Here is a 15,471-nt window from a genome sequence, read left to right as displayed (position 1 = left end):
TCCCCCCCCCGGATTCTAATCCACAAAAGTTCACAAAAAACTTGGAAATTCAGTCAACAATAGCTGCAGTAGGAATATACAATTTCCTCATTGACTTTCTTCATGCGTGCTAATTTCATTGATAACAGCGGGTGGGTTTGCCTAGGGATAATAGTGTCTCGTGCGCGAATTAGTTAGAACTAGACTGAGCTATTATTACGCGAATGCTAAGTGTTCTTGTTGTGCGGGGAAAACTCTTGAGGATGAATGAAATAAAATGCATTTGGATGATGACGATTCATCGGAATTGACGTAGGCTCATGAGAGTCAACTACAGATGTTAAACTTGCGAACCTTATGGTTGACCTTTATGTGACGGTAACGCCTCCCTTTCATATTTGACCTTTGTGAGACGCTCATGAGGGTCAAATGAAATTGTCGCCATTTTACATCGCCAGTAGTTGATTTGGGATTTTATACAAAACGATTTGACCCAACAGTTTGTATTGCGTTGAGGTCCTCGTGAAGGTCAAACGTAAATAAAAAATTTTGACCCTCATCGTCGTCACGGTATCTGACCTTGATCCCGCGCTACCCACCGAACCTTCATGTTTGACCCTCATGCGACCCTCACAAGGGTCAAATGGAATTGTCACCATTTTCTGTCGCCCGTAGTTGATTTGGAATTTTATACAAAACGATTTGACCTAATATTTTGTGTTGTGTTGGTGTCAGCCCAAATCAAGGCGTTTAGAAAAAAAGGGCCCTTGTGACCCTCATGAGGGTCAAACGTCGATATTAAAATGCTGACACTCAAGAGTCAAATGACATCATCACCACTTCACGTTCACTATCACTCCATTTAAAATTTCATTTTCAGACAGATAATAACAACAACGATAAGAAAAAAAATAATAGGTGCATTAAATGGTATTGCATTACTAAGCGCTGTCAAACGTGTGAATGGTGCAGTGGTAGTTGAAGGCCATCCACTCGCTGTATTATGCAGTGAAATCCATAGTACATAAACTGAAATCATTTTTCTCACTGTGTCACACGTAACAGAGGTGTTCAATTATTTATGAGAATAATGATTACTACTTTTCGAGTTCATTGAATATTGATTTTTTTATTAGTCAGTTGAACGGCAGTAATTTGCCGTTCATCTGCCAATCGGGAATCAATTTATTGGAATTTAGAATTGCAGCAATTTTGAAAATTTCATTTTTATTTTTATTTTTATTGTTTTTATTGCAGGAGAGTCTAGGGGCGAAAGATGGACGATACACTGCCACAAGTAACGAAAAAAGGTGAGATGGAAACGAAAAATTGACAAAATGACAAAATATTTCGATACGAGGGGGAAAAACGGGTTTTTCATCACTTGTGCGTAAAATTAAATTTTACACACGCTCCGCCGGCGGTGAATATAGGGTTCGACACTCGTGGGAAAAGTGCTCTGGGACCCTTTGAAGGGCAGCGCTCGGATTCGGCGAGCGCTACGTACCGTCCACGGATCAAAAAACACTTTTACGCACTCGTATCGAAAAATATTATTTGCGCACTCGTATCGAAATATACTTTTTTGTGATACCTGCCTCAAATGTGCACTTTTCGAAACGGTTTAGTGTGTGTAGAGCGGTTGTTTTCCGCACGGCGTGCGGAAAATTTAACTTTACGCCCCAGTGATGAAAAAATTTTTTTTTTCATTTTGAATTGAATAAATTTTTCTCATTTTGATGTTTTTTTTTCAGTGAAAAATCAGCAAAATCTAGTAGCGATGTCTTCACAGTTGAGCTTAAAAATTGGCCGAGAACAAGTAAAGAGTTTGCGGTAGAATATGATCCATACGCTAACCGCCAAGTAGCACACCCCACGACGTAAGTAAAATCGTAAAAAATCATATCAATAATTCCTCTCCATAACCTGGGAAAAACGAAAAAAAAATTTTCTCCGTTTTAATTCGGCTTTACATTTCCCTTTCCGAAAGTTTATTAATGAAAATTAATGAGTGATCGGTCATTTTTTCAGGACGTGGGACACCCTATTTCACCTGTTGAAGGGAAGTTTAGGGACGGGAATTCTAGCGATGCCCCTGGCGTTTTCGCACGCCGGCTATGCGATAGGCATCACCGGGACAATCATTATTGGATTTCTCTGCACGTACTGCATAAGATTGTTAATTAGATCGGAGTACGAGCTTTGTAAGAGACGACTAGTGCCGTCACTCACTTATGAGGCAGTTGCCGAGGCGGCGTTAGAGGAGGGGCCAATGTTCCTCAGGCCAATAGCACCAGCTGTTCCGTAAGTTCAATCATAAAATCATTTTATCGTTTTTTTAAAAATCATCTTCATTTTTTCGATTTTTCAAATCGATTTTTTATATTTTCATTCTATTAATTGAAAAAAAACGCCATTTTTATTCATTTTATTTTTCTAATAAAAATTCGATCTTTTTCGTTTTTTTCAATTCATTATTCAATTCAATTTAGAAAATCGTTTTTTTCTTTCAATTTTCAAAAATCTACTTTTCTTCAATTGTGCAATTTTTCTTTTTTATTCCCAAAATCAACAAATTTTTCAATCAATTTCCCATCACGAAATAATTTTACGAAAAAAAATACTGCAAAAAAATAACTGAGAATTGATAACCGAATTCATTAATTAATGAGTTCTTAATTACCGTCCCTGAGTAAAGAATAAAATACCTATGAAGTGACTCACGAGAAGTAAAACAATTCCACGTTCCTCCGGATTCCTTTCGTTGAAAGTATGATAATAGGTGTGAATAACTCTGTCCTCCTCGCACTTCATTAGCCATGACACTCATAATCATCGTTTCATGACACATGTTTTTTTTCCATTAGAACGATTGAATAATTGGTATTTCTTTGTATTTCTTTCAGACACATTGTTAACATTTTTTTGTTGGTTTATCAGCTGGGCACATGCTGCGTATATGTTGTGTTCATTTCGGAGAATTTAAAGAGTGTGAGTTTATCAATTGTTTAATCACGCCTTAATTGTTATTAGTTGAAGAATAATTTCGCTTTTCGTCCTCAGAAATAGGTCCATTGGAAAGTTGAGAAAATTTCCGATCCAAAACACTGGTCATGAACCTTTTTATCATTCAAAGGTCGGGATTTCCGAAAGTAAACAGAGATGACCTTGGAATTAATTTCAGCGATATCACGAGATATTGAAGAGATAAAAGGGTTCATGAGCAGTGTTTTGAACCGGAAATTTTTCTACCTTTCGAAAGAACCCTCTCCCGTTCGTCTCTTTCGTCTAAAACGTCTGTCTATGAACCTTTTTATCTCCTTACTAAGGGCCAAATTTCCAACAGTAAACAGAGATGACCTTGGAATCAATTTCAGCGATATCACGAGATATTGAAGAGATAAAAGGGTTCATGACTCGTGTTTTGAACCGGAAATTTTCCTACCTTTCGAAAGAACCCTCTCCCGTTGCTCTCTTTCGTGTAAAACGACTGTTTATGAACCTTTTTATCTCCTTACTAAGGACCAAATTTCCGAAAGTAAACAAAGATGACCTTGGAATCAATTTCAGCGATATCACGAGATATTGAAGAGATAAAAGGGTTCATGACTCGTGTTTTGAAACGGAAATTTTCCTACCTTTCGAAAGAACCCTCTTCCGTTGCTCTCTTTCGTGTAAAACGACTGTTTATGAACCTTTTTATCTCCTTACTAAGGACCAAATTTCCGAAAGTAAACAAAGATGACCTTGGAATCAATTTCAGCGATATCACGAGATATTGAAGAGATAAAAGGGTTCATGACTCGTGTTTTGAACCGGAAATTTTCCTACCTTTCGAAAGAACCCTCTCCCGTTGCTCTCTTTCGTGTAAAACGACTGTTTATGAACCTTTTTATCTCCTTACTAAGGACCAAATTTCCGAAAGTAAACAAAGATGACCTTGGAATCAATTTCAGCGATATCACGAGATATTGAAGAGATAAAAGGGTTCATGACTCGTGTTTTGAACCGGAAATTTTCCTACCTTTCGAAAGAACCCTCTCCCGTTGCTCTCTTTCGTGTAAAACGACTGTTTATGAACCTTTTTATCTCCTTACTAAGGGCCAAATTTTCAACAGTAAACAGAAATGACCTTGGAATCAATTTCAGCGATATCACGAGATTTTGAAGAGATAAGAGGGTTCATGACCAGTGTTTTGAAACGTGAATTATCCTGGCTACAGAAAGAAACAATTCCTAACCCACCTCACCTAAAAATTCGCAAATTATCGCCCCAATTAATTTAAAAAATGAAGGATCGCATTATTAATGAATATTCCCTTCATCCGCAGGCGATAGATTCGTACGTGGGTGAAATAAAACTCGAGTACTACATGCTCGCCACATTGCTTCCATTGATATTCATTAATTGGATAAGAAATCTGAAGCTGTTAGCGCCGTTTTCGACAGCCGCTAACGGAATAACTTTCATCAGCTTCGGAATTATTTTGTACTTCATTTTCCGGGATCCGATAAGCTTCGAGGGTAGACATGCACTGGGAACTGTTCAGGATTTTCCACTTTTCTTCGGAACAGTGTTATTCGCTCTAGAGGCGATCGGCGTTGTAAGTAATATTTCTCACAGATCACTGGCATGATCATCACCTTAAAAATAGATCTTGAAAATTCACGAATGCTTTATGGTTTACCTGCAGATGATTCCTCTGGAGAACGAGATGAAAAATCCCAAGAAGTTCATGACCCCCTTCGGCGTCCTCAACAGCGGGATGAGTCTCATCATCTTCCTGTACGTCTTCATGGGTCTCTTCGGCTACATTCGCTATGGTTCGGGGGTCAAGGGCAGTTTGACATTGAACCTTCCTTCTGAAGATGTCCTTGGAAAAGTCGTGCAGATTCTCCTCGCACTTTCCATCTACGTGACGCACGCCCTCCAGTGCTACCCCGCCATCGACATTGTGTGGAACGTCTATCTATCTAAAAGGGTCAAGGAGAGAAAGGTCATGTGGGAGTACGTCGTGAGGACAACCCTTGTCGTGGCCACTTGTGAGTAGAAAATCCTACATTTTGAATTTAACCTGATTAACTAGAGCATTGACAGTGGCCTCATTCGATAGCCAGGGAAATTTCAGCTGGAAAACTGGTGCTATCGACCCCTCTAGCTCTTCCGGTTCTCAAGTTATTCAACAAAACGTAAAAAATCCCTAGGAAATCACCGAAAAAATACACTAAAAACGTAAAAATCCCTAGAAATCTAAAAAAATCCCTAGAAATTCCCTAGGGCCGAAAAAATGTGATGGAACCTTCGGAAAACACTTTTGACCTTGAGATTATTTTCTTCGATATATCGAGGAATTGAAGGGATAAAAAGGTTTATAACCAGTGTTTTGAATCGGAAATTTCCCTGGCTGTCCAGTGAGACTACCCTCAACCCCCTCTCCCGCAGGTAACCAAATTCGCCCAACCTAATGACCCTCGAATGATCGTCATTTTCCGTTGTTTTCAGTTTTCCTGGCGATGGCAGTGCCACGACTCGAACTCTTTATCTCCCTCTTCGGAGCCCTGTGTCTCTCCGCTCTTGGTCTAGCCTTCCCCGCCATAATCGAGACCTGCACCTTCTGGAGTGTCCAGGACTCCACCCAGAATTGCATAATGGTCGCGAAAAACGGCTCTCTCATACTGTTCGGACTCCTAGGTCTCGTTGTAGGGACCTACACGAGTCTGAGTAAAATCATCGAGTCATTCTCGTAATTTAAGACAATTATGAGACAAAGGAGAAAAAGTATTTTTTTTCCATGGCTGTTCAGTCACAATGGAGTCAGGATTATTCCTACGCAGAGTATTTTTTAAATATGTAATATTTATGACTGCTATTGAGTGAAGTTATGATATAATCAAAGACTATTATTTTTTTATTTAAACTCAACTGTGAATTTTCAAACAGTTGAATATGTGATGCAGAATGTGACTGGTTCGAAAGATCCTGTGAATGTAAAACGGTAGTATATAAGGGAATATCATTGGTCATACCATGTGATTAATGAAATTATGTATATTTGTGACATTTTGTATATAATTTACATGTTATCGCTTGTTAAAAAAATATTAAACAATTTTTAATGTACAGAAGTATCAAATTCGGTGATTTATTATTCCATTACTTACGGAAAAATTAACATGGCAACTAAGTGAAAAATGAATTGCAAAACCTAAGATTCGAATGAAATTGCGACTAAGTATTTTTAGGTTATATTTACATCGTTAGGCTTGAGAGTGGTGGAAAAAATTAAAATGTCCCTGGAGATTATTTTGAGTGGTACCATTCGAAAGTCCGGAAAATTTCCAGCTCAAAACACGGGTCATACACCCTTTTATCCCTTCAACTTGCCCAGATATCAAGGAAAACGTTTTCAAGGTCAAACTTGTTTATTTGACCTTGAAAACCGTTTTGTTCGTTATCTAGACAAGCAGAGGAGATAAAAGGGTTCATGACCAGTGTTTTGAACCGGAAATTTGCCTGGCTATCGATTGAAACTAAATTCAATGACCCATCTCCTCAGGTTCATGAAATAATCATCTTTTTATTCCACTCCGCATCAGTACCTATCACGCGTTGCATGCAAACAGTTTTCCTTATTCAATTTCTTCCGTTATCATTCGTGAAAATGATTGATGATTCGCATCACTAGAGAATTAAGTGATGAGTAAGAATTTTCCCTCGATTTTTATCGATTTTCTTTGGTCCAGAATTTTCCTCTCGCGTGTCTTCGATCTTTTGTTATGACAACTCGAATCCGGTGTTGCTTGTCACCGCGTACCTCAATTTTTCCCTCAATGTGCTCTTTTTCTGGTAGTTCGGGAGCTTGAGGAGATTGAAGCAGGTTGATGATGTTGGCAGGCGATTCTGAGGGTCTTTCTTCCGAATCGTGAAAAATCCCCTGATGACACTTCCTAGAAGGACCAAAAACCGGGCTATCTTCATTTCTTCCTTGATTCAATGGAACTCTTTAATTAATTTATGACGAAGAACTCACCAATAGTGTCTCCCGTGTCCTCATCATCGCCCACCTCAACACACCTGATGGAAAACGGCGGCTCCAGGTGTGCGAAGCCGAGGAGTGGTGACTTAGAGCAACTAGTAACAAATTTGAGAAAGAGACCTCGCTCCTCCTCACTGAAATCCTTTTCAAGGATATCCCACAACCAACAAACAACTCGATGGCTATCATGAAAGCCGCCGTAGTATTGCGTGTGCCTCCTCAAGTCCCTGAGGTCTAGAGGCACGTTATCTCCCGAGATCAAACGTTGTAGCTGTGCAAAAATCAAAACGACATTTCGGAATTTTCGAAGACAACCCAGAGAATTTTTCTCACCTCCAATCGAAAGCTGGGAAAATTTCCGATCGAAACCACTGGTTTTAAATTATTTTATCCCTTATAATAGTCGTGGTATTGATGAAAACGTAAAAAACCCTAGGAAATACCACTAAAATGAAAAAAATCCCTAGATTCCACTAGCTTTGAACCCCGTTTTTCTAACCACTTAGTTCTTACTCTATCCATAAAAACGTGGAAATACACTAGAAATCCCTAGATTTCGGCAAAACGACTGCAATGTCCCTAGATTTACAGAAAATTCCCTAGCCTACTGTTGTCAAATCTCTTTGTTGTCCGGCTTTATTCAAGAAAATCGTAGAAAATCTGTTGTAAGAAAAATCCCTGGAAATTCACTAGAATGTTCAAAAATTCCCTAGTATCCATTGTATTTTTGCGCTACTTCTCCCTCTCTATTATGACTTTATCCAAAGAAAATTTGAGCAAAATCACAAAAACGTGAGAAATACAACTAGAAATTCCCTAAAAGCCGAAAAAAATCCCTAGGGTAAAAATCGATATAAGAAATCGGTATAATCATTCCTAAATAGATTCAACCCTAAACCTCTGTCGTCAGCATTTCCACAACCGGAAGAGATAAAAAAATTCCCCCAGCGTTGTCAGTCTCAAATATCCCTAGACACCTACCTCAGGCGTGGAGAACAAAGAAAGCCACTCGGGGTTGATGATGCTCTTGAACCCCTTGATGAACGCAGCCGTTTGGTCCTTAATCTGCCTGTGCATCCTGAAGTGCGCCATATGATGAATGTAATTAATCTTATTAAAATTAGTGACGGGTTCGGCCTTGCCCCCCGGATTGAGTTCATGCGTCACCAGTTCCCCCATGACGTCTTCATCGAGGGAGAAGGTGAGCTCAAGCTGGCTGACATCGCCGTTATAGTGTTTGACAAGCGTCAGACTCCTGTACAGATCCCGATCTAGGGACGCGAGTTCATCAAGCCAGCTGTAGAGGGCGCCCCCAGCTTGGCCGGAGAATTGCGAAACGAAGAACGACGCGAAGGGAACATCCACGACGATTCCCTCGTAGACGGCCTTCCCCAGCATCCGGCCGACGAACTCAAACAGCTGGAGATGGTTCTCCTGCATGTACGACGTCGGCGACGGATACAGACGGTTCTCCGTCGTCGCCTTGAAGAGATTCAAGGAAGGATCGAAAACGCGTTTGATGGTCTCCTCGAGGAACTCCTTGAAGACGCCATCCTGATCGATCCCAGCTTCGTCGAGGCCCTGCTCGTTGACGAATCTAACCCTGATGACGCCTTTCAGGGCTTGCGACGGTAGCATCGCCAGCTGACGGTAGCCATCCTCAACGATTCGCGATCTGTGCACAGCTATGAGAGTCGAAGGAGGGCTGTTACAGGCGGATTCGGTCAGACCGAGGACCGCTTTCTCGTCAGCCACGTGCTTCCTGAACAGAACGACGCGTTCCGAATGAGGGATGACGTGAGGCATCTTCGAGAGGAGCAGCGCTGCTCCTCTCCGGCCTTTCTCGAGGTCCGCAAGGAACCCAGACACTCGGACTTCCTTCGCTAGCCAGTGTCCGTCGGGACAAAAGTTCCTTCTGCAGTCCCTCCTGTAGATCGCCATCAGCAAGGTGTGAAGACTGACGAACAGGGGATTGCTGCCCACAGTCTTCACGTCGAAAAGATTACCCAGGACTCCTTTATACAAGAACTGATTCAGGAAGAAGCCCATCGTCACGAAGTCCTGTAGCTTGAACGGCTCCTGCTGCTCGTACATCTCCATGTCGTCGAGGATTGTCACGTAATGCGTCATGCAGTCGCAGAAGAGGATAAGCATCTGGAACTCCGGGGCGGAACACTTGGTGTTCGCGGCGAGATGGTCCAGGAATGCTTTCAGTCCGCAGTTAGGCCCGAGAGTATTGAGGAACAGCCAGAGGTGGTAGAGTATCTTGTCCTGGTAGCACAGTCCCGTCAGGATGTCCAGCTTCATCTGAGTTAAGGTATGCAAGGCGGTCTGATAGAGCGAGCAGATCAACGCGATCTTCGTCGTCTCCGGGCTGCCGAGCTTCCGCCAGTTCTTGGTCGAGTTGTTGCGGTTGCCGCGGGTCTCGAAGAACGCCCGCTTGAAGATGTTTGAGTTGGAGGTGCTCTGATTGTTGTCGGTGATGATCACCTCCTTCTCGACGATCTCCGTAAGGCTCTTGCCCATCAGCTGCTGGACGATTTTACCGCTCCAGAGGAGACCCAGTTGGACCTTCGTGTGGCCGATGGCCGAGTGAAGGAGGGGATCCACTGGTTGCGCGAAACAACCCAGCACCGGGTGCCAGTGCGTCAGGTTGCTCTGCTTTGAGACAACGTACTGCTGGCAGGACTCCAACATCTTTGTCACGACGAAGGTGAAGGAGGGGAAGTAGAGGTCCTTGAGGAGGTCCTCAGACTCTATCGACGCGAGTTGGATTAGGTTTGCTAGCAGGCAGAGGGCGTAACTGCCCTCGAGGGCGTTGAAGATTATCCGGAGGTCCTGGTCGGAGTTCAAGAGCTCGAGGCTCCGCGGAAAGAGGCTGTGGGTCGCGAAGGATGTGATGCACTGAAACGAATTTACCGGGTGAGTTGACCTCGTCGGGTGGGTTTGGGCGAGGTAGCGTGGAGGTAAAGCCTGGTGGTGATGGTCTTCAGGAGCTGGTGCGTGATATTTCTGGTAGTGTGCGGGATGAATCGTGAGGTGTTTTCAGGATATGGAAAACTGGTTGCGTGTGGGGGGACATTTGGTCCGATAGAACTGACACTGTTGATTTCGAAGTCAACTGAATTTGAATTTCCCGCGTCGGAGATAGTGACCAATGAACGATTGTCGCGTTAGGTTTTTGCGATTTTCAACGCGATCGATTCGATGTGATTTTTTTTATTAGGAGGATTAGGAAGATGTCGCTTGTAATTGAATTTTTGGAATTAAAAATTCAGTTCTATGTGTCGTAAACTCAGCACATCGTGAAATTTTGATGACTTCATGTCAGAAAACCATAAAAATCCGCGAAAATATCAGATAATCAGATGAAACCAATTTTTTAGGAAAATTTTTTTAAAAATTGATTGAAAAAAAAAAATTCAATTCAAAAAGAAATATGAAAAAAAATCAATGGGAAAAATGTTGAAAAAATAATTTGTTTTTCAAGTTTTTTTTTAACGATAAAATCGATTTTATCAAACTCCTTTCACTTTTAATCCGGTTCACGATATAATATGTCCGATAAAACAGGAAATCAGTGCACGTGTATTCCCACAGATGTCGCCTCCCGATGTAATAAAATATCTTTCAATAAAAATAAATTTCGTTCAAATCATGTCGAACAAATAATAAAAATGATAATAAAAATTTGTAGATAAGTCCCCGCGAGTCTCGCACGTCGAATTCTCATCGTGACACCGAGAACGAAAAGTTTGTTTTTCACAGGTCTTCCATAGCCGTGATGATCTAGTGGTTAGGATTCTACGTTGTGGCCGTAGCCACCCCGGTTCGAATCCGGGTCACGGCAATGTGCAAGGCTGATTTTTTTTTCATTTCAAATAATGAAAAATCATCGGATATCGCGATATTCGGTGTTTATACGTTTTATATAGATTAATTAAGCTCGGAGGGCGTGTTTACAGCGCTGGAGAGAGGAGTTATAAGGTTCCAGAGCCGTGATGATCTAGTGGTTATGGTTCTACGTTGTGGCCGTAGCTACCCCGGTTCGAATCCGGGTCACGGCATTCGGAATCAATTAATTTTGTCATTTTTGTTTATTAAAAAAAAATCCCGAGGTTGTAGATTTTTCGGGCTTTCGTTTAGTGACGAGAGGATGAAATTGTTTTGGAGTCCAGATGGTTGAACGAAATTGAGTTTGTGTTTATGATAGGAAAATTTTAAAGATTAGGTTTTGATGTTGTGTAAGCGAGGAGTAATTTCCGAAATGTAGAATAAATTTTCAAAATTTTTGAGGTGCTTACCTCAGGCGCCAGGAGGTTCAGATGATAAACTAGCGCAGGAACACTGAAGATGTTTATGAGGAACAGCGATATGAGTTTGTCAGACATCTGTGAGGATATAAGAGGCCTCATTGTGAGGGTGACTGCGGCTGAGAGGGCAACAGGCTTCAGAGATATCTTTTCTCTACCCAGACCCTTCACCAATAATACCTAAAGAACAACAAAGAAAATACATTGAAAACTGACATTCGTTATCTTCACTATGTATTAAAAAACTTCAGATAACTATGTAAATATGTAAATAATTGGCCTCGGTGTAGGGTCTATCTCTCTATAATATAAAAATCCAAATCGACTTCTGGTGATAAAAATTTGGTACTCGAAATTGAAACACCAAAATTAAGGGTCACAAGGGTCGAAATAAGGGTCATGAGGGTCAGAATGACCCTTAATCTGCACAAGGGGCAGATTAAGGGTTCGAATAAGGGTATTAAGGGTCAAATTAAAGGTCCTAAGGGAACCTAGGTCAGAGTAAGGGGTTGAAAACCTTGTGACCCTTATTCAAATAAGGGTAACAAGGATCAGATTAAAGGCCTGAATAAGGGTCACGAGGGTCATATTAAGGGACACCTGGGTCAGAGTAGGGGGTTAAAAACCAAGGGTCAGAAACTCGAGGTCATCAGGGTCAAAATAAGGGTCGCGAGGGTTATAATGAGGGTCAGATTAAGGATTGAAATAAGAGTCACAAGGGTCAGATTAAGGGTCTGAACAAGGGTCACATGAGTCAGATTAAGGGTCCAAATATGGGTCGGGGGGGTCAGATGCTAAGGGCCACAAGGGTCAGATTAATGGTCTGAACAAGGGTCACATGAGTCAGATTAAGGGTCCAAATAAGGGTCGGGGGTCAGATGCTAAGGGCCACAAGGGTCAGATTAATGGTCACAAGGGTCACATGAGTCAGATTAAGGGTCCAAATAAGGGTCGGGGGGGTCAGATTAAGGGTCACAAGGGTCAGAATAAGGATCATGGGGTTTCACAAGCGGAGCGAGCAGGGGGTGTAGCCCCTTAGTAACATGATAAAAAAAATGAAGAAAAATAAGTTGATCGATTGATTGAAATGCTGAAAAAACCAAAATAAATAAATAAACCAAAATAATGACCTTCATAACAGCATAAAATCCGTTATTGACTAGATGGCCCATGATATTGGCGCACAGCTGCTGCATGCCAGTCTTGAGTTTGTCCATGCCCTTGACCCTCTGAATGGCCCACGTCCCCGAAGAGGTGAAGCTGACGAGTGTGTGGAGCCTCAGGAGAATGGAGCGATGATCCCCAGGTCTCTCGGGCCTCAAATCGTCCAGCCCCAGCATGCAGTGAAACAAAACAGTCTTCATCTGGGAGATCCAGGTGATGTAGTGCTCCTTGTTGAGGGCCACCCCGACGTAAGAGAACTTGGGGGACTCGGAGTCCAGGGACTTGGCGAGGTACCTGCAGAGCCTCTCGATGCGGGGCTGATCCCTGTCACGTCTGAAGACGATGAGGAAACGAGAGATGTGCCTGAACACCTGGAGGACGGGCTTGAGCTCGATGGAGGCGTCCGGGGTGGCCTCCTCGGGAAAGAACTCGTCGAAGTCGAGGAGAATTCGGGTGGAGAATTTTCGACGGGAGAGAAAGCCCCTGATCGAGGCTTGGATTGTCACCACTGCGGCCTCGCGGCGCTTCTCGTGGGCGCGCTCCTCCCGGGCTGCCTTTGTCTGCTGGAGGAAGGAGCCTTTCGGGGACTCCTCTGCTCTGAACATTTTTACTGGAAGGGGTTTGGTTGGATGAATGCACCATGTGATTTAGGGCCATTTGTTTAGAAATTAATTGGTATTGTTTTGTGGAAATGCAAGAATTGAAATGAAGTTCCGAATTAATAAGTGGGAAACCCGTACGAAAAGAGTGACTTCAAAATGTTAATAGACTGATTAATTAGTAGTATTTAGACATCTCAATCGATGAATTTCAGTTGTGTTACATTAGACTGAACTTTGTGAATAACAGTCGAGTGGAATTTGTCGATTTGTTAATTATGATATTATCTCAAGAACTAGTGGTTTTAGGGGAAAATGTCAGGAGACATTTTTTGTAGAGAATTTTCTGATATGTAAAAAACATTTTGTGACATTTTCTCGTAGAATCAATAATTACCGGGTAAAACGGACACTTTAGACTTTTTTAAAATTAGTCATAACTCAGAAATAAATTGATCAATTGAGTTCAGTTTAGGCTCATCACAAAGGGAAAGAATTGTTCTTTGTATTGAGAAAAAAAATATTAAATTTTATCAACATTTCAACCCCTCATTAGCATTTAAAAAAAAGTCAAGTGTCCGTTTTACCCCAACCTCCCCTGTTTAAAAAATTCAAACACGAGATTTTTGAGCATTTTCAATGCAACAAGTGTCGAATTGTACTCGACAGTTATTAGAAAATGATTCATCAAAAGAATATGAATTATTCACCGTTGAGGTCGTCAAAAATCACATTCACATGAATAGCAGGCGGATGCCATTTGTCAATTTGTTAATTATGATATTATCTCAAGAACTCGTGGTTTTAGGGGAAAATGTCAGAAGACATTTTTTGTAGAGAATTTTCTGATATGTAAAAAACATTTTGTGACATTTTCTCGTAAAATCAATAATTACCGGGTAAAACGGACACTTTAGACTTTTTTAAAATTATTCATAACTCAGAAATAAATTGATCAATTGAGTTCAGTTTAGGCTCATCACAAAGGGAAAGAATTGTTCTTTGTATTGAGAAAAAAAAATATTAAATTTTATCAACATTTCAACCCCTCATTAGCATTTTAAAAAAAGTCAAGTGTCCGTTTTACCCCAACCTCCCCTGTTTAAAAAATTCAAACACGAGATTTTTGAGCATTTTCAATGCAACAAGTGTCGAATTCTACTCGACAGTTATTAGAAAATTTTCCATCAAAAGAACATGAATTATTCACCGTTGAGGTCGTCAAAAATCACATTCACATGAATAGCAGGCGGATGCCATTTGTCAATTTGTTAATTATGATATTATCTCAAAAACTAGTGGTTTTAGGGGAAAATATGAAAATAAATTTTTTGTGGAGAATTTCCCGATCTACAAAAAATATATTTTGACATTTTCTCGATGAATCCATAATAAGCGAGATAATTACGTCCTAATCGGACGAAATCCGTGGCTCGAGACGTCATACTCATTAAATCGATAAATTTGATGATGCCCACACGGGTCTGAATCAGCAGTCCTTCAATACCTTCGTATTTACAAAAAATTCTCATACCCCAACAAACATTCTTCACCGACAACATTTCATCCAATAATAATCCAACAATCTCCAACCAACGAAAAAACAATAAACAAAAATAAGTGCCAGATAATCCCCTCTAAAACAAATCAATTTTCCCCAAAAAAACTCAATTCACCCCCGAAATTTCCCGCTCAACTCCCCCCCACACCTACGAACCCCCAAAAACAATACTTCATGCGATAAAAAACATCGAAAATCCTTACTGAATCCACAAAAACAGAGTCGGGTGATCCAGACCAGTGGATCATGGTCTCATGCCTGCAATTTCCCTCCCCCCGCCGTAATAAACAATAATAAAACTCTCCCAATAGCACTGAACACTCGCAGCACTTCTCAAAAAATCACGAGACAGTGGCCAATTGAGTTGCCATTTTGTTTCAATCACGTGAGTGTTAATTTTATTTTCTACAACTCGAAACTCTCGACGGTATTCTCCATTTGACAGTAAACTATAGCCGCCATTGTTGTCTGGTGCGCGAGTGTCCGGGGGGTGGAGGGAGTGGGGGAAGTAAACAATGGGCTCTTGTTCTAGTTCTCTTCAGCCGTGAATTTTCTTCATCGACTGAATGTAATTTACCGACTGTTGATAATGTAAATACCTTGATCTTCAACGGTGGGAAAAATGGAGTAATATCGTCTGTCTTAACGAATGAGATATTTCATTACCGCAAATGTTTACTATTTTTTATACATTTCATACTTCATTCCTAGTACTAGTACAGTTTTATAGGCGTCTCTCCTTTTTTTCTCCTCTACCCCCTCCCCCCCAATTGGGTTAGGACTGCCAGAGGAACCATGGAAGAGACCTCAGTCGTACA

General features: G+C 41.3%; 2 protein-coding genes and 2 non-coding genes across 4 annotated transcripts in view; 3 read left to right on the top strand and 1 right to left on the bottom strand.

Moving 5' to 3' along the window:
- Positions 1-6,113, top strand: part of LOC107039799 (proton-coupled amino acid transporter-like protein CG1139) — a 7,997-nt gene extending 1,884 nt beyond the window's left edge. Inside the window, exons 2-8 of the mRNA XM_015259610.2 lie at positions 1,237-1,289; positions 1,734-1,859; positions 2,011-2,283; positions 2,886-2,970; positions 4,311-4,583; positions 4,674-5,022; positions 5,483-6,113. Of these exons, the coding sequence (XP_015115096.1) occupies positions 1,237-1,289; positions 1,734-1,859; positions 2,011-2,283; positions 2,886-2,970; positions 4,311-4,583; positions 4,674-5,022; positions 5,483-5,727 (1,404 nt within the window). The 3' untranslated portion in view covers positions 5,728-6,113. The remainder of the gene's footprint in view (positions 1-1,236; positions 1,290-1,733; positions 1,860-2,010; positions 2,284-2,885; positions 2,971-4,310; positions 4,584-4,673; positions 5,023-5,482) is intronic.
- On the bottom strand, positions 6,011-15,107 carry LOC107039798 (ubiquitin-protein ligase E3B). The gene is made up of 6 exons (XM_015259609.1): positions 14,857-15,107; positions 12,460-13,103; positions 11,321-11,509; positions 7,998-9,920; positions 7,011-7,287; positions 6,011-6,927 (listed from the first exon to the last, which is right to left on the bottom strand). Exons 2-6 carry the CDS (start codon positions 13,096-13,098, stop codon positions 6,755-6,757), a joined length of 3,201 nt encoding a protein of 1,066 aa, XP_015115095.1. The 5' UTR covers positions 13,099-13,103; positions 14,857-15,107; the 3' UTR covers positions 6,011-6,754.
- On the top strand, positions 10,795-10,866 carry Trnah-gug. The gene has a single exon. It is a non-coding gene; the product is annotated as a tRNA-His (tRNA).
- On the top strand, positions 11,012-11,083 carry Trnah-gug. Its single transcript has one exon. It is a non-coding gene; the product is annotated as a tRNA-His (tRNA).
- Positions 15,108-15,471: the final 364 nt, after the last annotated feature.

Source organism: Diachasma alloeum, unplaced genomic scaffold (assembly GCF_001412515.2).
Source record: "Diachasma alloeum isolate Michigan unplaced genomic scaffold, Dall2.0 Dall_scaffold_00307, whole genome shotgun sequence".
Classification (NCBI taxonomy): Eukaryota; Metazoa; Arthropoda; class Insecta; order Hymenoptera; family Braconidae; genus Diachasma; species Diachasma alloeum.
This window is presented reverse-complemented; position numbering and strand designations above follow the sequence as displayed.

Bases quoted from the DNA above. Each gene is read 5' to 3' on its own strand.
- LOC107039798 (XM_015259609.1), bottom strand. From the start codon at position 13,098: ATGTTCAGAGCAGAGGAGTCCCCGAAAGGCTCCTTCCTCCAGCAGACA. The intron at 11,510-12,459 runs GTCATTATTTTG...GTTGTTCTTTAG, and splicing joins GATTTTATGCTGTTATGAAG to GTATTATTGGTGAAGGGTCT. The intron at 6,928-7,010 runs GTGAGTTCTTCG...TGGTCCTTCTAG, and splicing joins GGACACGGGAGACACTATTG to GAAGTGTCATCAGGGGATTT.